Below are 24,342 nucleotides of genomic sequence, written 5' to 3' on the forward strand. Positions count from 1 at the left end.
TAGCTTTAGGCGCCTTAAATATTTTTGTCCGCGCTGAAATAAATTCCTTTCAAAGAGTAATAATAATTTTCCCGCTTCCGTTTTAAGCAATAAATAAATATCAAATCAAATATTCTGATTTTTATAGCCTATATTTTCAACTTTTGTTCTTCCAATACAAAGTTTCCTTTATTTTCCTGATCTTTCCCACCCTCCTATCGTCATATAAGGATGTGCTGACTGAGCAGAGGTTCATCCTTTCCTAGAAGCAGTAGCTCAAATTTCGAAAATGAGTTTACTGTTTCGTTCTGCTCGAGAAAATTCGTCTAAGAAGAGCGTTAATAAGTAAGTCGGAGCTTATTTCTGTAGAAATAAACAGATACAGTTTGCAGCCGAGATCAGAGGAATCCTCATTGCTGGAGGATTTAATGATTGAACAATTTTATAAGCAGCGCTATGCACGGAATCATTATACCATTCCAGCAGCAGTAATCTGGTTTCAAGCAAACAAAACTTTGCATAAACGAAAAGAGCTCTTTTAATCTTTTTCACAAAACTAACTAAGAGGCTGGATGCTGGATTACCTTCAGCTCGTTTTTTTCATGGGACGTAGCAACAACAGCCACAGCCCGGGACGCAGAAATAATCCTTTCATTATCCGAATGCGTGAAACTAATTGAGAGTTGTCCGGTGCAACGCCAGCAGCAGCACCCTCCTCGCTGCCTCCGTTGACCCACTTATTTGCAGTGTGTTGCAATGGTGACCACGCGATAATTATTGCAAAAAACCACCACTGGACAGCTGAGTGTGCTAATTAAAAATAATGATGGTGAAATTCACGCGGCGGAGGGGTGCGAAAAATAGCCGCTTCACATTATTGCCAAAGCGTTTTTTTTTATTTGTGGGAAATTAGATGAGTTGAGTTTTTAGTTCTTTAATTCCATAATCCTTGTGAGCTCCTTTGAATCTAAAATCTAAAATTTGAATTAAAAAACCTATAAAAGCGGCAGTTAAATTTTCGAATTACTCAGAGCCCTTAGCTAGCGTCAATAGCACGCCTTTCAACATCACTAAGTCACCTTTAGAAACGAAGAAAATCCTTTTAGCACACGCCTTTCGCATTTCCGCCCTCATTCATCAGCCATCGGTGCAAAATTTCGCTCCTGGCTTTGCGCTAGTTATCCTTCTCAATGACCGCTCTTCCCGTGACTCTGCGGCAACTGCAATAAAATGGCAAAAACACTTGCCAACTTTTCTTGGCGAGCGTTGGTGACTTTCATCAAAGAAGCTATTTAATTTATCATAAATGTCGCTCTTGCAAGATTAGCAGTCTTCATGCAAAGTCTAATCGAGGTCAAACTAAGAAACAGCAGGTGTAAGGCTTCTCAAACAATTGTTCGCCACGGATGGAACAATTAATTCCGCTGTGGGAACTAAAACAACTTGGAAAATAGTATGAGCAATTACTTCTCAGAGTCCTTGGTGCAATGTTAACTTGTAAATTTTGTTTAATGAACTAAAATTACTTGCAGCTAGCTAGGGCTGTGAAATTAAGACGGTCTTGGCTATTACTTTCTGAGCTTCCAATCGTTGTGAGTTGTGGGATCATAAAAAAATGAGCCTCAATCGTGCAAACCAAAACCAAAATCAATCAGACGAAAGAGGACCAATTTTTTTATTTTGCAATGCTTTTCTTTAAATAATTTTCAATTAATGAGCAAATTTAGCAGAGCTGAAATGCAATTTGAGAGATACATTTCTCTTGAACTTTGTATGAGGGATGAATGAATGAATGCTAAAAAAAATAAAAATAAAAAGGTCAGATATTCATGCTCCTCTTGAACTGTGACATTTCAGACGCACCACTTCTGACCCTCCAAATGGGCAGCACGTTGAACGCGGACGACATCAAGGAGGGCGATGACGTCTACTTCGAGTGTCATATCAAGGCCAACCCGAAAATCTACAAGAAGATCTGGCTACACAACGTAAGTTCATTAATAATTCATTAGCAGGCACTCGTTATTTCGTTAATTGTTACCGGGAATAAATTCATTCCGCCCGAAGGACGCCAATGTCGTCATATATCCAAAGAATGTATGTATATTATGTTAAAGCCTGCCCGCCCCCGCACTGTGCATTCAACTTCTGCTCGCTAATGATGTAAAAGCTGCTTTCATAGTTATTAAAACCTGACTCGCAGCTCAAAACATCGCGCCTTCCTTTAGCTCTACTCATCGTACCACTAAACCTGTTCAAGAGTTGTTCGTCAAACGAGATCTTATTAGAAACACTAATTTGTCATTTTTCCGATTGACGAGTGGAGTATGCTGGAACAAAGCTCAAGTTGCGTGTCTCTAATTAGTCGTTCCCACTCAAGAACTTTGCCTCTGGAACTGACTTCCAACTTTACCTGGATAATTTTGCTAAAAATGTTGAAATGAAGCTGAAATTCCATTTTCACCGGCGAGGGAATATATGGAATGAATACAAGTAAAATGAAATGAATACTTAAAAAAGGAATCCAAATTTATAGATTTGGTCTGAGATTGGCTGAAATCACAGCAAAATTTTGCATAGCGCTGCAGAGTATTTTTAACTATATTAAAACTGGCTAAATATGCAACCATGAGAAATGTATCATTATATATACACTTGCAACTAATTTTTTTATGTAATTAATATTATAATAATTTTGCCATGATGAAAAGGTCCTCTGTGCGGTGAACGAATTTGGAGAAAGAAACGAAACAATTCGATCTGCGAGTATTCTCAGGCGTGTTTTCATTTTTGAACTGCGCCCGTGTTTTGATAGGCAGCACAAACACGCTCGCTCTTGGGGGTGAAAGAGGCTATAGCTAGTAGTTGCGTGGACCTCTCGGAACAAAGAGTCTTTTTATCGGGCGAAAAAAGAGGCAGAAGGAAAGAGAGAGAGAGAGAGAGAGAGGAAGGGTCGGTGGCGAGGCGGCGGCGGTGGCTGCTCCTATCAAAGTTTCCCAAGAGACGCGTGCGCTGGCTGATTTGCATATTTCTGGAGCAGCACAATGAGTGAGGTGCGGCGTTGGTGCCATATTCATGCATGTGCCTGGGCTCGCTCGTTGCACAGCTGGGCCGTAAAAACAACCTCGGCACACCGAATTTTGTGTTTGTCTGCGCCAAATTTGAATATGTTAATTCGACGCGCGTGCGAATCTGCAAAGAAAATAATCATGCAGATTACGCGGCCGTGCACAATCTCCTTAATTGCCATGTTAAAAGGTGCGGGCGAGTTGGAATGTTTGAGACGAGGAAAAAGTACTGACTTCTCCCTCTCCTTAGTTTGACAAACGAAACTTTTTCTCATGGGAAGATCGCGAGTCTTAAAATTTGCACTTTACAAAATGCAAAAATTATGACGCTGATTTTAAGAGCTTTAAAAACCATTTCTTTACTGTTACTAATTTATTTATTTATTTATTTATTATATTAGACACCAACGGTGTACAACACAGAGTACATTATATAACGATATTATTTAACTGCAATTTCTTATATTTAGCAGCTTGAAATAAGGTAGTTGTATTATTTTTACAATTGAGGAAATGATACATGTCTATACAGCTTTCATCGCAGAATTGGCAAACACAATTAGCAGAAACATCTAGATAGAAACGTTTGTCTTTACATAACAGAAAATGATAACCATGGAAAGAGTATCTCGTAAAAGCACTTCGATCTTTACAATAGGGTAGCCACCAGTTCTTGTTTATCATAGCTGGGGTACTGTAAAAATTAGGGTGAATATTTTGTTTTTTATGCATCATATTATCCAAGAATTTAATATAAACAGGTGTGTCTGACAGGGAGAATTTTGTCTTTAAGTCATTTACAAAATAATCAGTCTCAACTAGATCATATACAAATCTTGATTTCATTCTCTTATCGACACATAAGGCTTTACTGTTACTAATGATGATAAATAATCGATTTCCACGAAGAGGTGTTGGAAAATGACGTTTTTTGCTTATATATATTTTCGGGTTTTATGAAAACAATTGATGGTAAGATCTAGATGCTTTCTAGGTATGGAAATTATTAATGTTGGCACACACAAATTTATGAAAGCAAATAATTTAAAAATATAGCTCACCCTCATGATCCAATAAACAAAATAATATTAAATAACTGATTTTGGTGGTTGGATTGCATCAGTATTCATTTCGGTCTGGCAAGTAATTATTTGTAAATGGTGGATACAAATAAAATCAAATTTTACCGTAGAGAATAAACAATCTGAGCAGTAAATGCGGGAATTATTGGAACGCGGAGCCTGCATGACGGCAGTGAGCGTACGCCGCAATAATTAGCACACTAGCTGCAAACGTCGCACACTGCCAGCTAATGTGAATTTATTCCGGCGGGATTATTTCAAAATTGGCGCCAGCTCCGAACCGCAGGCTGGCAGGCAGGCAGCCAGCTCGATTTTCCTTTCGCCTCCGCATCCGGTGGTGTGAAACAAATAGTGCAAAGCCAGTGCGGCGCGCGGAACAATGAGAAGGCGCCGCGCATTATAAACATATTAGCTTCGGAAGGAGGCAGCAGACGCCCCGCTGCAACCGCATGTACCGCACACCGCGCAAACACACTCGCGCGCGTAAACAATCGGCCCGCCTGATTTATTAATGGCAGCAATTCAGCTACACCTGCTTAATTCGATATTAATTGACGGCGTTTATGCTGCAGCGCGTTGCTCTGGGCAAAAAGCTGCACTTATTTTCTTTGTTTGCATTGCTCTCGGCCGGCTGGACAAATGTATTATGTAATTGTGACTAGCCATTAATCAGCGTAATTTGAAACAGCAGGACAGTGCGCAAACCTAGCTTACAAACGAAAGACTCTAACTGGAGAAAATATTTTATGTTTTAAACTTACAACAAAATAAAAACAGAAAATATGGTAATTGTTCTAGCTATTATTTTTAATTCTTCTCTTACTTTTTCCTGTCTGAGAAGTTAGCTATTTGTTTTGATATTTTTGAAGCAGCCTTTTTAAAATATGCTGATTTTACGAAAAAAGTACAAATTATAAAAAAAAACTGGGATAAATGTGCGCAATGAGGAAAATATCTTGCAAGAAGTGGTGAGCATTGGAAATTGTATTTTTATGTCCTCGAAAGGAATATTTCTTTCGCAAGCTGCAGATTAAATTTGAAAAATCGTGACAAAATCAAATCAAATGTCTAAACATGATCAAACCACTCAAAAGTCGAAGAAAAAAGATAGAATGTTTTTCTTAGGGTTTCAGTCATATTTAAATTATTGCAAAAAGACTATTTAAGAACCAACTCGCAATACGAATTAACAAGAGTAATTTTTCGTTTTCCACATTTTTGCCACTAAACATTGAGTACCGTTTTCCGCCTTTATGGTAAAATGCAAGCAGCTAGAGCGCTTGTGTGTAAATGGTACATCGCATTCGCATTTTGCCTTAATGAAAATATATTGATGCCGGGCGTTTATGCCGCCGCTCGGAGCAGTCTTTTGTGTTGTTTAAATATTCATTAGGCGTAATTAGCTCGCTCATTTTCGCCACCGACGCCGAGAAAGAGCAGTCTGCAACAATTAAAAGAAGGAAGTGGTGCGGCGCCTCAACTTCTCGAGGCCAAAACTTTTGCCGGCCGCTGGGAAGAAGAAGTGTAAATCGCGGAAGGGGTGAGGGATGACTCGCTTTAAACGGATGCCAGCCAGAGAGTTGCGCACTCCTGATGAGATTCAAAAGTTTTGGTAATGCATTAGTAATGGTGCTACAAATATTTTTGTTGACTCGAATATCTTTTTCTTCTTCCTGAGACTTTCTTCTCCCCTGCTAGGCATCTGCACCACATAGAGCAGAACCATTTTTTCCAAGATTTTAATTTTAAAATAGAAAAAAACAATGAGACAGATTTGTTTTTCCAAACAATTATAGTATATTATAATTCAAAATTTCCCCGAAAAACATTAGAAGGTTGAGCATAAAAGGTCAAGAAATTAACTTCAGGTTTTTCTTTTGTCCCAAAAATTCTATATCAAATCAAAAGTGGAAAAAACTGACAGTGATCTAAAGTATGAAAATAACACTAACTCCAAAATTAAATTGTACATCCATCAAAAACCGTTTTTGTGCTTGTGAATGGTACAAGACTTATTGTCAACTTTCCGGCTTTTTGCCTAACAATATTGCAGAATTAAACTTCGAAGCTAGGACTTCTCAAAGAGACAGAAATATTTAATTAAAAGTTGATGGCTCAGAAAATTGGCGGTTTTGGACATGGTGTTTATTTCCTTTGAAAAGCGAGAAAAATGTGGGTCGCTGTCCTTTCTGCCGCATTTGAATGTGAACCCTGCGGCCGGCTTAGTGGTCAGCTTTATTGGAATACTTGGCGAGACAGAAACAATAGATCGTCGGAGCGTGAAGACGCTCGCCTTCTCGTCAAAGAAAGCGGGGGCGGCGAGACAGAGGCCCCCGGGGGCGGCCCGAGTCGAGCAAAGACAGATTGAAGCACTCAAGCAGCGAGCGTCGAGTGTTTTAGGCAACCTGCCCGACCGCACCGACAAACAGATTGCCTACTCGCAACTCGCAGACTTGTTGGCAATTATTGCACGTATGCATGCATGTGTGTATGATTTCTCAAAGCTGCTCAAGGCATTTAGTTGCAGAATTCCTCTCGTCTCGACCTTCCTTTCTTACTCACGACGAGTGACGAGCAAGTTTGTTATTAAATTTACAACTCGCAGGCCCGCAAATCGGAATGAGTCGGTGCGGTCAAGGCTAGTTGGCCAACTATTTCAGGACGTGCTGCCTAGACACCAAGCTAATTTGAATTCTCACCGTGCAAAGTTTGACCAAAACGCCGACTCAGTTCCGACATATTAAAACAAACTTTGTTGATGTCTCCTGTGAGGCGGGGAATTTGTTTAGATGGAAATATCTCATTAAACTAAATAGCCCTACGGAAATAGTTTTAGTGCAAGATAACTTTGCCACTCCTTAGGAATGTTTCGTGACGTAATCAAGGAAAAACTCTAGTCAGAAGGCATTTCAAGTCAGCAAAATTTTAATTCAAGAAGGGTCTTGCGAAAATGTGATGAATTATTTATGGCTGTGAATTTAATATGAGCGTCCGATTATTATTTGGGCATAAAATAGTTAATCATTGAACCATTTTAATTCGTCAATTTTTCCTATTCTAAAATGTTTAATCAGAGGACATGTGTGTACAATGAAACAGATCTGCCACTGCAGTCGCACGTAGGGGCTTACATTTAGCTTAAGTTCGCTCTTATCAAGCGCGCATGCATATGCGTTTGCACTAATTCCACTATAATCTCCTTTGCAGAATCGCGAGATTGTGCAGAACGTGAGCGCTGGTGTGATCATCAGCGATAACAGCCTCGTCCTACAGGGTGTCACGAGGTTCAACGCTGGCTACTACACGTGCATAGCCTCCAACTCGGAAGGCAAGGGCAGCAGTAATCCTGTCGAACTGCGTGTTATGTGTAAGTAGGACAAACTTTTTTAAATTTTCCCTATTTGGTCGCTTTTAAATCAGTGCAACGTGAGATAAAAAAACTTGCAGCTCGTCTGACGTATAAGAGAACTAGAACATTAATTACGAGGTTGCGGTGTCTGACGTTGTTTTTTGAAGTAGGAACTTTTTAACGAATGACGTCGTAGGAAGCATTTACCATCAGACCTCTTGCTATGACGCAGCACGTCATTATTGTTTAGAAACACAATATGTACTATTTTTACTCTGCATGAGCATGTAAATGTGTTCAAACAAAGCTAGAAGCGCAGGAAGCTTTTGAATTTAAGTTGAAAGCGTTTTGCACGTGTAATCCTCTTGGATTTGCTCTCCTCTGTACCTCTTTATGCACCTACCTCGGTGAGAAAACATATTTTAATTATTTCCCTTACGACATTGCGCTAAATTTAATTTTGTTCGTGCGAAATGCGCCTATAGAAAAGCCGCTGAAAATTCCTGAAGTTGCTTTTATTGCCCAGCGGGTAACAAAGGAAATCTTTTTACGTGAGATTTTGAGTTAAAGCAAGATTTATTGAACGTACGTCCTGCCCTTCCACGTGTCAACTGAAGATGTATTTCTTTGTCGTGCCACATAGCTGCACTCTCCCCTCAGCCAGACTTTGTCATTATGGGGGGTGACCAACAATACGTGCTCTTCACAAACTCGTCGACGCGAAATTTTTTATACCAACTGAACAACACCGCTATTTGATTTATAGTTCTCCTGATGTGGTCTTAGTACCGTTATGTTTTTCTTATAAATTCATCTTTTCACTTGAGAGCAATGCTTATTATCAAGTTGCCTCTCTAAATTAGGATTGGAAATTACAGTTTGTCTCATACTCAATTTAAATTAAACACGCTGCACGCCTGATTGGTCAGCTAGAATAACCAGCAGCCTCCATCGGCATCATCTAAAAATATCTAACTGTAATTAAAATAGATTTATCTCTCTTTAGGATCCCATTGGTGTTTAGTAAATAATCAAATATCAGTGAAATAAATAATGTTATACAAACAAAAAATTAAAATAAAACAAATAATAAATAATAGTTTTAAATGTCGGGAAAAGTATTTACTAATTTTAAAAGCAACAAGAAGAAGAGAACTAACCCCCATTTGTTGGCATGCTAGATAAAATTGGGTGTAAAATATTATTTTCAAACAAATTTCTGCATTAGCTTATGTAATCGACAGAAGTGCAGAGGAAAAATCTACAGTTGCGCTCTTTAGAGAATTTTAATTTTGCCTGCTGCAGTAATTACAAACAAAAGGGAGCTTGGCGGTCGGTCGCTTTGTCTGGGCAAAGAGAACAGAAAACAGCGCTCGCGTTCGCAGGTTTTTGCTGGTTTCTTTATTGTGGTTTTTATTACTGCTGAAGCAACACAGGCGTGCTCATAAACAGCAGCATGTGCTCTCTCTGGCGCGGCAGCGGCGGCAAATTATAAAATACAAAAAGCAGTCGCTACACTCGAACGCTTGCTCGTTTTATGGCTGCACTTCCTTTTTTCTCTCTTTCGTTCCCTCCATCTCGTTACTTCTTTTAATAAATTCACTCAGCTGCGCGTCCGCTGCTTATTCCGGCTTCTGGCTGCTTGGTGCACAATTCGCTGTTCTCTGTTGCTGCGTCCGCAATCAGTTGCAAACCAGTTCTGAATTAGCATGATCCCATCAAAGAACGCATCAAAAACTACGTCATTTACTCTATTCATTCTTATTTAAGAGGCTAAGAATCACTCAAAAATAGAGAATTGCTTGCTCAAGATGGTAAATATTTTTGAATTCCGTTTAAAATGGTGAATCTAAATACAATCCATGAATGCGACTAGAAAAGTCTGATTTTATTTAGGAATTCTTAAATGCTCCGCAAGGGTAGACCGTTTCGAGCAATTCAAAAGTTTTAAACGGTCTCTTCAGGTGATTTACATGGGTTTGGGGCGTTCATACACTTACAGGAAATTTCTAATTCTGCTCATAAACTTAAAAAATGCGTTATTTGAGCTCATTCCAAAATTAACGAGACACAAGCTTTTCTAATGTTTTTGGCACTTAAGAATGATGGAAATCTCGCTACCTATGGTCTTAAATACAAGTTTTTTAATTGGAAACTCATAAAATTGCTGCATTGAGTTCAAATCTATGAAAAAATGAATAGCTTAACACGAAAGTTTAAAAAAAAAGAGGAATCCACAATTTCATATTGGTGGTTTCACATAAAGTTGACAGTATTTACCTAACTTGTTTGACAGCCTAGATTTCATGAATTTACATAATATTTAAAAATATGAACTTTTTATTCCTACTTATCGCTATTGAATTTTTAGATTTAGTTAAAAAATCTAAACGTAAAAAGAGTTTCCCAAGCTTGTGCATGCTGCATGCATGAAATTTTATTTTGTAAAATACGTATTCTATGTGTGCAAATTGAACATGTTGCATTGCGTGATTATATCAGTTCCATTTCCGCGTGTTTTGTGTGTGAGTGTGTTGGTTGTTGCCTGTCCCCACAGCATTGTAAATTGCACCCAAACAAGCTTGGCTGCTACGTTTTTTATGCTCGCTCGCCCTGTAAAAAATGGCCGGACAAATTCCCCTTTAGCCCGTCCCCCAATAATCGTCGGCATATAAAAAGCCTTAAACGTGGCTCTCTCAGCGCAGCCACAACAAGGGAGCTAGAATAAAAAAATAAAATCCGCTCCCCCGCCCGCACAACAAAAGCAGCAATTCACCGACCCTGCCCAAGCCTATAAAGCTCTCATCAAATCTGCTTCTGGCCGGGAAAAATAAAAGACCGATGAAAAAAGCGCGTGTTTAATTCTATAATGACTGCCGGCGGCTGCATTTCCGCACAATTTAGCCCGGCGGCGGTAACGAGCGGCGGGCATTGTGCCAGCCAGCCAACCAGCCAGGCAGCAGCAATTATGACCGCGATTTTGTCGGCGCATTGCAGACGTGCCGACGTGCCGCGACGAGCGCGAGGAGCTGCTCGGCGCCCTGAAGCACGAGACCGTGGTGGTGCGGTGCGAGGTGGACGCCAACCCGCCCATCGTCTCCTTCAGCTGGACGTTCAACAACTCGGGCGACGTGGCCGAGGTGCCGCACTCCAAGACTACCAGCGACGCCACCACCAGCCGGCTCAACTACACGCCCGTCGCTGACATGGACTACGGCACCCTCGCCTGCTGGGGCACCAACGCGGTCGGACGTCAAAGGACACCTTGCATCTTCCAGGTCGTGGCTGCAGGTACGACACACCTCTTCCGCCCCAGTTTTTTTTTTAATTTGGCCTGGAAAATACCCCATACATCAACTTCAACCGCAAAATGCTTTACCCATCAATTTAAACTAAATTTAATGCGTTTTGAAAATTTCTCATCAATATTTTTTAATATTTCATAATTTTGATTTTTGTTAGTTCAGTGTTTTTCTACAAATGAAATCTCAATATCTTTATTGTCTGTAATCTTTTTTTTTGAATCAGTCACTGCGTAGGATAAAAGTCAAACTGGTGTCCCAAAAGCAAATTCTAGGTGTGTCACTTTTGGTTTTTGATGGTATTATCGAAATATCAAATTCGTGCGGGCTTTCATGATTAGAATTCGGTTCAATCTTTCTTAAATTGTTCATTTTGGCGATTTAAACAACTTTGAATGGGTTGGGGCAGTCAAAATAAAAGGTCCTAAACCTTCCTTTAAGCTTTTTTCTTGGGCTTGGCAATTTTTTTAATGAGAGAGCAAATAATTAAACATACTCTGAAAGCTGATGGTTCTTATTAAATTATGACCATAACCCTATTGTAGCATTTTTTTCATTCATTAAATTAAGTAAATCAACTTCTTTACATTTCGTTTTAACTCCATCCTCATGAATTTTAATTCCATCGTCGCCTTTCATTTTTAATTCCTTCATTTGTCGTTTCCCGTCATTTATATTGTAAAATAAAAATACTTCTTGTCGAATTACTCTTAAAAGATGCGAAAAAATACTTATGCGCTATGAATGCAATTCCTGGAATTCATTTGAATAAAATTCCTCCCATTAATATCTCAGAGTGAATTCGTAAGTTTCAAAAGCTCATTACCCCAAGTTGCTTCATTACACGCTTTCAAATAAATATTCTTCGCCAGCACTAACCAGTAGTCACGTCACAATGTACGCCATTTTGCAAAACCACCTCATGTAAATAAAAATTCTTGAAGAGAAGCACCATGGCAAATTATCAAACGCGTTTGCCCTCCATTAATATGTCAGCGGGGTGTTTTGAATTTTGCATCAACAAATCACGACCACGTGCAAAAATACACGCCCGCCGGGTCTTTGTTGCCTGGCTATAATTAACCCCGTGTGTTTGCTGGTGGAGTATGTACGTTTGTTTGCGTTTGCAATAACTATGTCGTAATGGCGGCTAATAAACTGCAGGTGTGTGTATAATTATGCTGTTAACCACAAAGCCGCCAGCGGCTCAAAGAGACCGGACATTAAAGTTAATTTCACTTTGTTATATATATTATGTTGCTCTGAGTAATTAAAATTACATTAATTGGTGCCCTTAGGGAGTGAAGCATACGGTAACGGAAAGAAAAAGCAGTTTTCTCATCATTTCTGCTTTTCCAAGAAGAAAATTATACACTTGCACAATCTCACAATTTACAATTAGATACCTTTACTTGATTTCAAAGAGTTGTGTTGAAATAATTTATGTGCAAGAAGGAGATTTCTTATGGCCGGGGTTTTCATTCAATTTACCATTTGAAAAAGACCTCATTGTTCAAAGCTGCCAACAGATGGCGCAACAGTATACCTTCTATTTTAAGGAACTTCCACTGTGATTTCAAACTCAATACTACTGCTCGGCATTCTACACTTAAAATCGTATTATACAGTGGTGCCATCTGTAGGCAGCCTCAAACACTCAGGGCTTTCATGTGAATGGTGAATTAAATTTTAAATTTACCTAATTAAAACTCAACTTAAAAAAAAAAACATTCTTATTTTTCCCTGCAGGTCGTCCGTTTCCTCTGACGAACTGCAGCATATCGAACCAAACGGTGGACACCCTGACCGTGGACTGCGTTGAGGGCTTCGACGGTGGACTTCCGCAATACTTCCACGTGGAGGTGCTGGAGATGCCGGAGCGGAGGCTGCGCCACAACAGCACCTCAAGGAATCCCAGCTTCACCCTGCACAACCTTGAGCCAGGACTGAATTTCATGCTGCAGATGTACGCTGCCAACGCCAAGGGCCGCTCAGAGCCCACCACCATCGAGGGGCTTTCGATCAAGGGTGTGGCCAAATTTGCAGGTAGGCAGGCGAATTGATGTTAAACTAAAAATGAGCAATTAGATCTAGCAATTAGATCAAATGAAATTTTAAATTTTTGGCCATTTTAACCGATGTATTTTTACCCTTTTTTCTTGTTAGAATTTTTATTCCTGAATAAATTAATTTAATATAGTAATTCAGTCTTAAAACTAATTTTGGATAGGGAAAAATTGTCCCTGTTAAAAATTTGACCATACAACGAAGGCTCAAAATGTTGTTACACAAATGTTTTTATATCTCTCAGTTTAAATTTGAATAAATATAAGCATTTTTTCCTTTCGGAACATCAACAGCTTTCCAAAAAAATCAAATTGAATTGAAAAAGAGTTTAAAATATCTAAAACCATCCTTATTATACAATTTGTAAGAGCTGTTGTCTTTTGATTAAAAATATACTTTTTATAATTTAAATTGATGTAGCGATTTTCATGAACAGCTCCAATACAAATATAATCTACTAAAATTGATGTTAATAAATTAAAATACATGTAACGATAAACAAATTTTGTAGGGAAAAACTAAAAACTAAAATATTTTTTTAGCCTAAAATAGAAATAAAACACGCAGTTCTACGAATCACTTGCTAGCATAATTTCCTTTAATAGAGAAGATGCAGAAAAAATCCGGTTTGAGCAGGTATAAAAAGCACAGATTGCATAAAAGAGGCCTCCGGGAGAGCGTCTCCCACGCAGCAAAAAGTTGGATCCTTGCATGAATATGCAACAAGCGGAGCGAAATTAATATTTCAGGGTTGGGATCCTTTCACCCGCTCGCACAAACCCGCTGCAAATCCAGAAAATTCGGCCTAACAAAGCTGCAAACAAGGAAATTGCGGCCACGTGTGTATTAAAGTTTGGCGACCGCACTCTGAAATAAAAGCAAAAGCACCGATCTGGCTGGCTGGCTGGCAGGCTGGTGAAAAGGAAAGATACGGAACTACGCCCGCACACGTGAGGAAAGAAAGAACAAGTTGCTGGGGAGTCGGTCGGTCGTCGTAAAATATTTTATTCTTTAAAGTCGAAGCACGCGCCTGAATATTGAGTCAGTCTCATTCCAGCCCGCTCTCTCCATTCAATGTCAATATTACAAGCGGCAGATAAAATATTTAGTATGAGCGAGCAGCACACGCCAAACTTTGCTTTTATATTTCCATAATAAAAATTCCCAGGCGATTTTTCTTTTCCTTCCTGTGCCATCGCCACGCCTTTGCCTCGCATCTGAGCAAAAACGCGGCAACAGCTCGAGCTAGTGCACTATGTAGATTTTTTAAGCGAATACACTTCAATTAAGTCCTTCTTTCCACCCCGGCCGAGCTGCCTGAGTGTATTTCAGAAGGCGTGCCAAATTTATGCGGCAGGCGGGCCGAAACTTTCCCAAAGTTCGCCTCCTTCAGATTCGTGCCTTGTTGACAACGAAATTGAAAAGGTCTGGCAAACTCTGCCACGCGGTCTCCTCCGATAATTATGGTACATAGAAATTTTCGTCGTGCTCCCTTGACAGCAATTGAACTCTGTACGATCGTTAGTTTAACTACACTCGCTGTATGGTAAATTGTTTTAGCGGTGACAGTTTCATTAATTGTTAATGGGGCTTCAAACTTTAAACAGTCATCTTTTTTAGCTATTAAAACATATTCTAAATACTAAAAAAGGTACAGGCAGTTAAAACTTTTCAAAAATCATAAGACAATTTTTTTCAAAATATATTTGAAGAGGGTATTACTGGCTGTTCTAGCGGTGCTTCACAAAAGCTAGCTGGCCGCAAACTCGTTCACTCTCTCCATTTTCGGCTCTCCATTGTGCATATATGTACGCGAGTATTTCCCCACAACACAAGTCTCATTAGAGTCGGTCTGGAAATTAATTTGCGGCAGTCAAGTTGGAATGCTGCGCGAACGCTTCGGAATGCAAACTCTCAACGAGATGGCAATTTATGGTGGAGGGCATGTGCGTTGGCCCAACAGTGCACACACCAGTGCGCACACACACTCACACGCTAAATAATAAATGGATACAAGGTCTGATTAAATATTTCTGTCGTTCCACGAAAAAAGCGCGCTCGGGCAAACAATGAGGCTCGATAAACAATGCTCGCCGGCGAAATAATTAACTACATTCCACCACGCCGCTCTTGAACCCTGCTGCTCCACGCTGCTGACAAATAATACACCCCTTCAGACAGGCATTTTTCTCTCTCTCTCTCGCTCTTGTAGTCCATTCGACTTTGTTATAGCTGAATGCTCACCCTTGAACTGCACTAACAATGACTAATTATACGCGAAATGAGCTCGGCAGTGCATTCTGCGGTTAATCCTGATGGATTGAAGAGGATTGTTCACAAAGCTTGATGTTGTTGGGTAGGAAAATATTCGATTTGAACGGTAACGAGGAAAACCTGTTGTGTGTGTGTGTGCTTTTTATATCATCGGTTCATTTCTTTCGAGATTTGGCGGCCCCGCCTTATAGCGAACAACTTAGTGCCCCAATAACATGGAGAACGAATAACATGGACTCACGATCCTCAATGGAGGAAGCCCAGACAAGAAAAGGACCAGCTCGTGCCACTGCCCCGCACCCAGGTCTTTTTTTAAACAATAGACATTTTTCCCGTGATTCACGCATGCTGGAAAAGTGCAAACCAGCAAGTAGCGAGTTGGAAAGCTTTCGCAATTCACCCAAATCCGAATGTACTCTTACATCAGCCTTTACTCGAGCCCTAAACTCAAACTGGTTCTCTCATTACAAGTGCACAAAAAGCATGTGCTCAACAATGCAAGTCAACAGCTTTGTGTACGTCATAATATAACAATATGTTTATATTTAATTTAGAAAGTAGCTAACTTTGCAGTGTAACATGATTACATGTTTTCTTAAAGGTCACAACTTGAAAATATCTGCGTGTCATGTTCAAATTATCAAATAACTTGAGTGTTTTAAGCCAGTAAGTAAAAAGTCCAATCTCAATTGCAGGGAATACGGAGTTCTTTTACGTTGACAAAATGCGGAGGCGTTCAATTTTGCGCCTGCTCGCGTTTCTACAAAGGCTGCTATTACAGCAGTCGCGTGTAAAAGTAATCCTCAAGATAAACACGTGTTGTGCGAGTGTGTATGTAATCACCTCTGTGCCAAGAGAGTGCCGCCCATTCACGTGCAACACTCGCCGACTTGTCAAGCAAGTGGAGAGAAACGCGCCTGGCTGGCGAAACAGCGCATACGCGCAAAACTAATCCAGCACAATGGTACGGGCGCAACAATGAAGCGCGAATTTGCATGAGCATAATCTGCCGCTAGATAAAACAATAGGCACGCGCGCACACACAAACAAACACACCTGGAGAAGTTGAATATTCAAATAGTCAGAACAAAGGTCACGCTCGGTCTGTGACAGCAGCCAGAAGCAGCCGAGCCCCCGGTCGACCCCCCTGCTCCCAGCCACCCTTTGTCGAGGGTGGTGAATTATGTATTAGACACCGCGCTGCTGGCGAAATCGCTCCTCCGCGTGCGTGCAAATTCGCTCTTATCTCGTGAATTTGCTCGACCGCTTCTACTCTCACCGCTCAAACAATAACTCGTGGCTATTATTCCGACAAACGCCTAACTCATCCTAATTGACTTTAACGCATGCACATACACAAATTCCCACTCGAGCTGCTGGACAGTCTGTAACCAGCAAACACTTGAAAGAAAATTAAATTAGATAATGGGGAGGCACATTTGGCTGTTCTAGTTTGCGTGAAGTGTTCTTGTATCTTTGGAAATTGTATTGTAAAAGGGTAAACCGTTAGTCCGGTTCCTGAAAAGAACCGTTGATTATGGAGCATCTATAGTATCTCTAATCTTTTTTTATTTCTATCGATCTCGATCTTAGTCCGGTGCTACGTCAAAAAGCTAATCAGATAATCGCTCCATCCTAATTGGTCACACTTTTTGCCACGTTCAAACAAAAATGAAACAATAAAATAACGGTTTTAAGTTTCTACCGATGTTCTGAACGTTGTGTCGAATATAGTTGACTGATTTTTTTGGCTGGCCAATCTAATTTGAAACTCAAGAATCGATTGGTGTAGTCAAATATTAAATTACACTGCTACTTTCAGATTAAATACTGAACTCAAAATATTGCGCTTTGAATTTGAGTAAAAATCTTTCAACCGCTCGTGTCCAGAAAGATAAAAAAAAAATTAAAAAAAATTCCCATATTGGACCTGTTATAAGACCATTATTTTCGTCACTCCAGTTGCTTCCAAGACGGAGAAGGTCTTTGGGTTGGTTTTAACAGTCCGTACCTTAGTTTATCCTAGCGTAAATCGTCTCTCCACTAATTCAAACAAATAACGCATTCTGTTCCGAGTTCGCGAAACAATGGAGCGCGCGAGCGAGACAAATTTGTGCAAATACCGCGAGAGCAGCGAGGAGAAGTGTTAGTTTTGCATTAAAATAAACAAGAGGCGCCTGCCGAGCCGCAGCAGCAGCAGGTGCGCCGATACTCGGGGGAAATTCGCCTGGGTAGCTGTGCAGCGTCTCAGAGCGGCAATGCTCGTGCTGCATGGGTGTGCATTTAACCATGCGGAGCTAGGAGCCATTCCCAGTCAGTCAGCGGGGCGGATGACTTGGGCCACCACCCTATCAAGTCATTGAAACTTAAATTAATTTTAATCTGCTGCAACAAAATTTATGAAAAGGTCGTTTTTATTAAGTGGAAAAGTGGTGTACATTTTTTCTCTGCTAGTTATACCGTTTTTAACCAATTTATATGTTTGTTTATTCTCAATTGAAAATCATGAACAAAAAAATGACAAGTCGGGATACAAACAGTGAGAAACCATTTCTGGCAAAAAATAAACGAAATAAACTTGATAAAACCTTGTTCGGGACAGCAAAGTCGAAATGGGCCCAAACTAGACGTCACAAACACGCTAAAAGCTCGCATGATTGTATGCCTTACAAAGGCAGGAAAACTACCGAAGAGCTTGCTTTGAGCGCGGGTGGCATATCATTCCACAGTTTCACAATGCGGAAATCAAATACATTCGTACCGAGATCATTTTTTCAGAAGGCGGCACGTGGCGTTCGTAGATGGAACGCAGGCTACGATTTTGTAGACTGACCATTTTGTGCCAGAATTTCAGGAAATATTTTATTCTACATAATTGATCAAAATATCTTGCACGTTGCAGTAGTTGTCGGTTATTAATTTATTTAATTTAACGACATTTCACATTAAATAAATGTTTTCAAGAAGCCAAATTCGTTTAAAAATCGCTTATATAAAATGCAGTATATACCTCAAATATTCAACGAAGTGTATTTTTTGTTTGGTTTATCAATTGTACCACAAGAAATTGATAAATTAATCCAATCTTATGCATTTTTGAATACAGTTTCCTGGCAACCCATTTTTCTTGATTAAAAAATATCTTCTGAGAAATGAAAATTACTAAGCGGGAGGTAATCCCTGCAGAGCGATTGCCTTTCCTTGTACCCGCCCCTCTCGTGGACCTGTGGCAACCCTGCTCGGCACGAAGAGATTGTGTTTGATGCAGTCTGTATGCAAATGGGCCTAGCGAGAATTTGCATCGCGGCACGGGCGCTTCTTGCGTTAAGTAAGTGAATGATAATTGAGTGGAGCATAATGGCGTAAAATTCATTTCTCGAGCGCGCCAACCCGCGCCCGACCCATAAATCTCGAGGGGGAAGATGCTATCTCGATTACAGCAATAAATTTCTTCGCCGCATCGCGAGCACAGCAGTGAAAGAAGAAGGGAAAGACAGGGCATATTAAGCGGTCCTCCGCGCCTGATATCTTTAATGAAGCGTGACTCTCTATCTGTCCGTGGCATATTTTCCAACTTATCCACCCGACGCGCGCGCTGAAAAATCACTTTCCAATAAAAGAGTGTCATGAGGAATTCACAATGTGCGTCACAGCAATATTTTTCCTCCTGGGACAATTTTTTAGCTTCTCAGTGGTTGAATCTTAGTGCCTTCACCTCAATTCGGCTCCTGCGCTACTTAAGGATGCTCAGGAACGAGATTGTGGGCACATTAGGGCATTTCTGAAAACCCTGATCCCTGATGGCTTCCAAAGGGTTGAATTACACATACTCTGAAAGTTCCTTGACTTGGTTATTTAAAATCAACCGCAATCGTTTTTATTTGATAATTATTCCCTTGAACTCAAAAATACCCTTTTTCTAATATTTGACCTTCCATATCTCACAACCTGAAAATGTCAACAAATGTTTCAAACTCACTTAGTGCAACATTTAATCTCTTATATATAATATTAAAAAATGGCATTTTAAAGAAAGATAATTAAAAAATAATTAAATTTGAAAATTCCAAAAATGGTGTTCCAATTTAGAAATCTTACAATTAGGTTGTCTAAAAAGGTATCTTTTAGCACAAATTTAATTGTTGGAACTTGAGATATTCCCATTATTTTAACGCTGAAAGGCCCATTTCTCCATATTATGTGCAGCCTGATTTTTTTGGAAAAGTGAAAAGAATATTTCAGAAAACTTAGCTATTTCGACACCTTGATATACCACCCTAACAACGAACCAAAAACTCAAACGCAAATTTAAAAATTACAGACTAATTAAAATGATCTCATTGAAACACCCATGAATTTAGAATATTTTTGGTTCAAACCAAATGTATAACTAGCAAACAAGAGAATATATATTATAAATAAAGTCAAAAAATTATTTAAACGGTTGCTGACATTTTGAATCAGTCCTAAGTTTCCTGCTCTTCTCTGTTTCCGAGAAACTCTGATTTAATGTATTAAATGCTAGAGTATTAAATAATTATATTCACTGTCCGGCTTTATCCTTGTCAACCCGGGTTGAAACAGTTTCAAATCCGTTTACCATTGCGCCTTGCGTGTGTGCATCCTGCTTCCACGAAGTGTCGTAATCCGCGATCGTGCCAAAAGAGTGAATTCGCAACTGGCTGAGAGAGAGAGCCCCTTTAATAATCCAGCCGTTTGCGGCACGCGGTGCTGGACGTTATCGCGGCGCCCACTGTCACTCAAAATGACGTTTTAATCCCGTGCACACGCGCCGCGCGCGCGTTTTTAAACACGTCACTCTCTGCTTCTCGCAGGGCGGAGTTCATTTGCTAATAATTACTGCGCGGCACGAGGTGCAGAGTGATTCTATCTCGCCGTCCAAATAACTCCATTAGCATTACGCGCACTGCAACAAACCGTGAACGCCATCCATTAGTAAGTTACCCTCCCTCCCAATTAATTGCGCTTTTTTCAGCTGATTTGACGCAATCATCGGTATGACAACTGTATACTTTCCACCAACAATCCAAACAATATTTTGGCATAATTATAGTTCGCTTTAAAATTTAATTAATTCTAATAATTGCGATAACTTTGTTAGCCGGTTGGATCGCATAGTTTAGGCATTCACTAGATTTTCAAGGCAATTGGAGATATTTGAGCAATTCTGAGATCTATTTACTGCATACCCTATGTCAGAGATGGCAAAAGGTGGTTAATTAAGTGACCAAAAATGCTCGGGTCACTCCACTGGGCTGGGTGGCGTACCTGCGCCGACTCGCCACTTGGTTTTTCGCACCTTTCCAGCGGATTTAGGCACGAATGCCTTTCGTTTCAATCAAAAACCTCGGTGCGAGGAGGCGAAAAGATGGCCGCGTTGGGCCCAAGCTCAATTGCGGCCACTCGGGCCTCATGTTATCTACTTGGTGGTGTTATTGGGACCCGGTGAGCTCATAGACCACAGGATGTGCTGAGCAGAGGCAAAAATGCAATCGTCTGGAGAAAACTGCCCTTCCTCCCGCCGTTTTCATTTTTCCGAAAAAACTGGCTGTGGAAATAATAGGAGGGACAGCTATACACTACACAACATAATAAAGAATTGTTTGTGCTCTCAATTTTTTGTGCTGAGCAAAGGTTAAAAATATAATTATGTCAATTAACTTAATCTAAGTATTTCTAGACATCAAATTGAAAAAAAAATATTTAATCCATGCACTAAAAGTCAAAAATTGGTTCAGTGAATCGTGGTATAATCAACAACAGAGGTTTTTTAGATTGAAAGTAAGTTTCCACTATGATTTGAAGGATTGATATTTCACAGGATGTGTATTTCATTTCACGTGGTATTGGATTGAAATTAAAAATAAATAAATTTTGATTTAAATTATGTGTGTACTTTATATATTATATTATCAGCTGAAATTGGAATAGGAAATAAGTATGAAACGTAAATATTGATTTTTGTTGGTTTTCAAAGGAAATTTTAAATTCAAACACAAATATTGTCATTGCGATCACTTATTTTTTTTATTTCACTTTAGCGTATCGAGATAAAAAAAAACGTTTAATCTGTGTCACGATCAAGCCAGAAAATTTAAAATTGTGGGCAGTAGCTGTGTGCAAAAAATTGGCTTCATACGCAAAGCTTCAATAAATCGATGATCCATTAAAATACAACGCTCTGTCGGGAGATAAATGAAAACTGATACCTTGCATTGTTGCTCTAATTTGGAACATAATGAAGGCTCATATTATCATTAAATGCATAACTCGATACTAATAATTATTTTATTAAACGATTAAATCATTGGGATAAAAATATTATGGTTCAACTTGGAAGTTTAGTGCTAAGTTTTGTTCCAATTTATTTAAACAAATGCAACTTTTTAGTAATCAATTTTTCTCATCTAGAATTTTTCAAAGACATTAGAAAAGAGTAGAATTTCACTCTTGAAATAGCCCGTAAAGGTTATTATTTTAGCCTGATTGAATTGTTACAAGAGATAGTTTCTTCACAGTATGAATTTTGTTTCAAAGCTGAACTACTGCAGATTCGAGGCATGCGGGGCCATAACAGCGAGCTGTATAGCTGTGACATTATTTTCTTTTCAATTCAGTCATTTTGAGCCACTCATTCCATATTTGTTTGCCTAGTTAACAATCATTAGAATTTCAGTTCAAGATTTGTTTTAATTTTTAGTTGCTTAAAAGGACCATATGGATTTAAAATGGCTTTAAATAATTTTGGTGCTTATAGGTAGTTCCGAGGAGTCAAGAAATAAATACTATATTCACGCAAATTCCCTACATATTATAAGGAAAGTACAGGGTCACAAAAATAATTTCTGATTATCTTCAATTCCCAGCCCTAGTTAAGTTTAGCATCAAGTTTGAAGTGCGGCCTGCAGCGCCTAATGCCAATATTCTGATGAGTCTAACCAGCTGGTCTTTTGTTTTCTGCTTCAGGGAGTGCGAGCGTGTGGCCTGTGAACCCGCTGCTGGCCGCACTCGTGGTCACCGCCATCCTGCTGCTGCTGGTCGTATGCGCTGTGCTGGTTGCGCTCTACAAGCGCCACCAAAAGCCTTCGCGGGCCGGCTCCGCGGTGGTATGCAAGGCGCCCCCGCCGTGCAATAACGGTGGCGGCATCGTCATGGAAGCGCGCCGCGTCGACAACGACGAGAGCGCCGGACAGCTGCTGCCCACCGGCACCGCCGTCGGCGCCGCCGACGCAGACACCGACCCCGATGTCATCCCCAACAAGCACGGTGAGAATTCATGATAGAGCTTTGCAACGGTAGGCAACCTGCGTGACTCTGGTGACCGAAACATTGCATACTGAACTTTCTGAATAAAATTATTGAATATAAATATTAAAAATCATCTAGTGAAAGTCAAACCATTAAACAAATTATACAGCTTATATTATTACAATTTCAAATTTGCTGGAAAGTCTGATTTTAATTTAAACATTGACAGTTTAAAATTATTTCAAATTTAATGCTTTCTCCTTAAAATAAATCGAAGAACCAATATGTATTTATTTATGTTTTATGTTCAATTTTTTTTTAATTGATTATTTTGTATTACTAACAATCAATTGAATATACCAGGCATAAGCGTTGTTGCCTTTTCTTGCATTTATTTATTAACTACAGAGAACATGATACATAGAAATTATCAAATTAATTAAAATATTAAGTTAAAAATGGGCTGTTTTTTTTTTTTAAAAACCTGTTACTTTTTCTAAAATGAAAATTATCCGTTAGCAAAATTTAAGCCATGGACTGGAGCCACACAGAAAATCAAAATATTTTTTCAAGAAACAGTCAAAATTAGAGCTATTATATATTCATGCCGTTTTAATTCCGATATATGTATAACTGAGGTTTTTGGCGATTTTTTGACCTAGAAACTAATGCAAATTTTCCAAGACCTGTATTTTGTGGGAAGAATTTAAAAAAATAAAGGTTGTCCAATATGGTTGGGTTCATTTTGAAATTGAAAACACAAAGCCAAGAGATTCAATCAAAAAGGTTAAAATTAGGTACAACGGTGTTTGCAGAGCGGCGGCCGCTGAAGGGTTTCATGAAAATGTACAAAACGCCCCCGCAACGGCGGAGAAAAAAGGACGCTGCAGAGGAAATGGTGGCGGCCGAACTGGAGGCGGCCGCGGAGGCTGACGCCGAGATGAGCATGGCGGCGGCTCACGAACAGCGGATGCTTGGCTTGGCCTGCAGTGGAGCCTCCATAAATCATCTAGCCAATAACGTGAGTTTTACGCCTGGTTCCTTGACTACACATGTCCCTCTCTCTCTCTCTCTCTCTCTCTCTCTCTCTCTCTCTCTCTCTCTCTCTCTCTCTTTCTCTCTGTTTTTTTAATTTTAAAATCGATCGTTTGTACTTCAGTCTGCCTTAATCGGGCAACAAAGTCTGCATGCTCAGTCAGATCTCGTAATTTCAAACATTAATTTAATTTAAATCCAATTTTCCGTTTGCATCTACTGCAAAGCGGAGCTCGCTAAACGAAGACTAACTTAGTGCTCTCAATTCCCCGGCTGCCTGCGCCGCCCGAGGCAATTTTCCATTCTATTCATTGTAAGGTGGGGAATTGCGATGAACCCACTTTTCTTCCATTCTCTTTCCCTCTTAGGATTTGCACAAACCTGCGTTTCCCCGGCACAGCCCAATGCAATGCGGCATTTTGATCCGTTTTTTTTTATTTACGCAATATTATTTTTCTCAAAACATCACGGCATTTTAAAGAAAGAAAAATAGACATCCAAAATTAAATAAAAACACAACTTTTGGTTTTGGCCAAATAAATTGTCGTATGACAGCTGAAACTTTGTAGTTTTTTTTAAAGTTAGTTTTGCTTTTTGATTTAAAAATTGCCATTTCTTTCAACTCATCCAGAAAATACGGAAAAACAAAACAATATTATTTCTAGTTTTAAAGCCGTATTTGAAATACAAAAAACGTTGACTTTTTTCTTCCTATTTATTTAACTGAGAATTTTCAAGAACCATTATTATTCTGGGTAATCGTGCCGCAAAATATTAAAGAATTTTATAACTTTTTTCCCAGAATCCCCAGAATTTAGCTTTTGTATACATAGTGAGCAAAAATATTAAATGCATTGATTCACTCAAAAATCTTATTTTTTATTCTGATCATTTCAAAAACTAATGTCATGATGGGA

The 24,342-nt window shown here is 39.5% G+C and overlaps 2 protein-coding genes across 5 annotated transcripts in view; both read left to right on the top strand.

Annotated features, from left to right (window-relative positions):
- The window catches only part of LOC135938826 (B-cell receptor CD22-like), a 185,942-nt gene that overhangs the window by 159,623 nt on the left and 1,977 nt on the right, over positions 1 to 24,342 (top strand). For 2 of the 4 annotated variants that reach the window (XM_065482772.1, XM_065482774.1), the window contains exons 8-13: positions 1,837 to 1,967; positions 7,337 to 7,496; positions 10,476 to 10,769; positions 12,530 to 12,826; positions 22,109 to 22,408; positions 23,188 to 23,411. In XM_065482772.1, coding sequence (XP_065338844.1) covers positions 1,837 to 1,967; positions 7,337 to 7,496; positions 10,476 to 10,769; positions 12,530 to 12,826; positions 22,109 to 22,408; positions 23,188 to 23,411 — 1,406 coding nt within the window. The remainder of the gene's footprint in view (positions 1 to 1,836; positions 1,968 to 7,336; positions 7,497 to 10,475; positions 10,770 to 12,529; positions 12,827 to 22,108; positions 22,409 to 23,187; positions 23,412 to 24,342) is intronic. The other 2 variants (XM_065482773.1, XM_065482775.1) reach the window with 2 other exon arrangements.
- Positions 1 to 24,342, top strand: part of RpLP0 (ribosomal protein LP0) — a 180,487-nt gene that overhangs the window by 121,464 nt on the left and 34,681 nt on the right. The gene's annotated exons all lie outside the window — the stretch shown is intronic.

Source organism: Cloeon dipterum, chromosome 3, assembly GCF_949628265.1.
Source record: "Cloeon dipterum chromosome 3, ieCloDipt1.1, whole genome shotgun sequence".
In the NCBI taxonomy this organism is placed as follows: domain Eukaryota; kingdom Metazoa; phylum Arthropoda; class Insecta; order Ephemeroptera; family Baetidae; genus Cloeon; species Cloeon dipterum.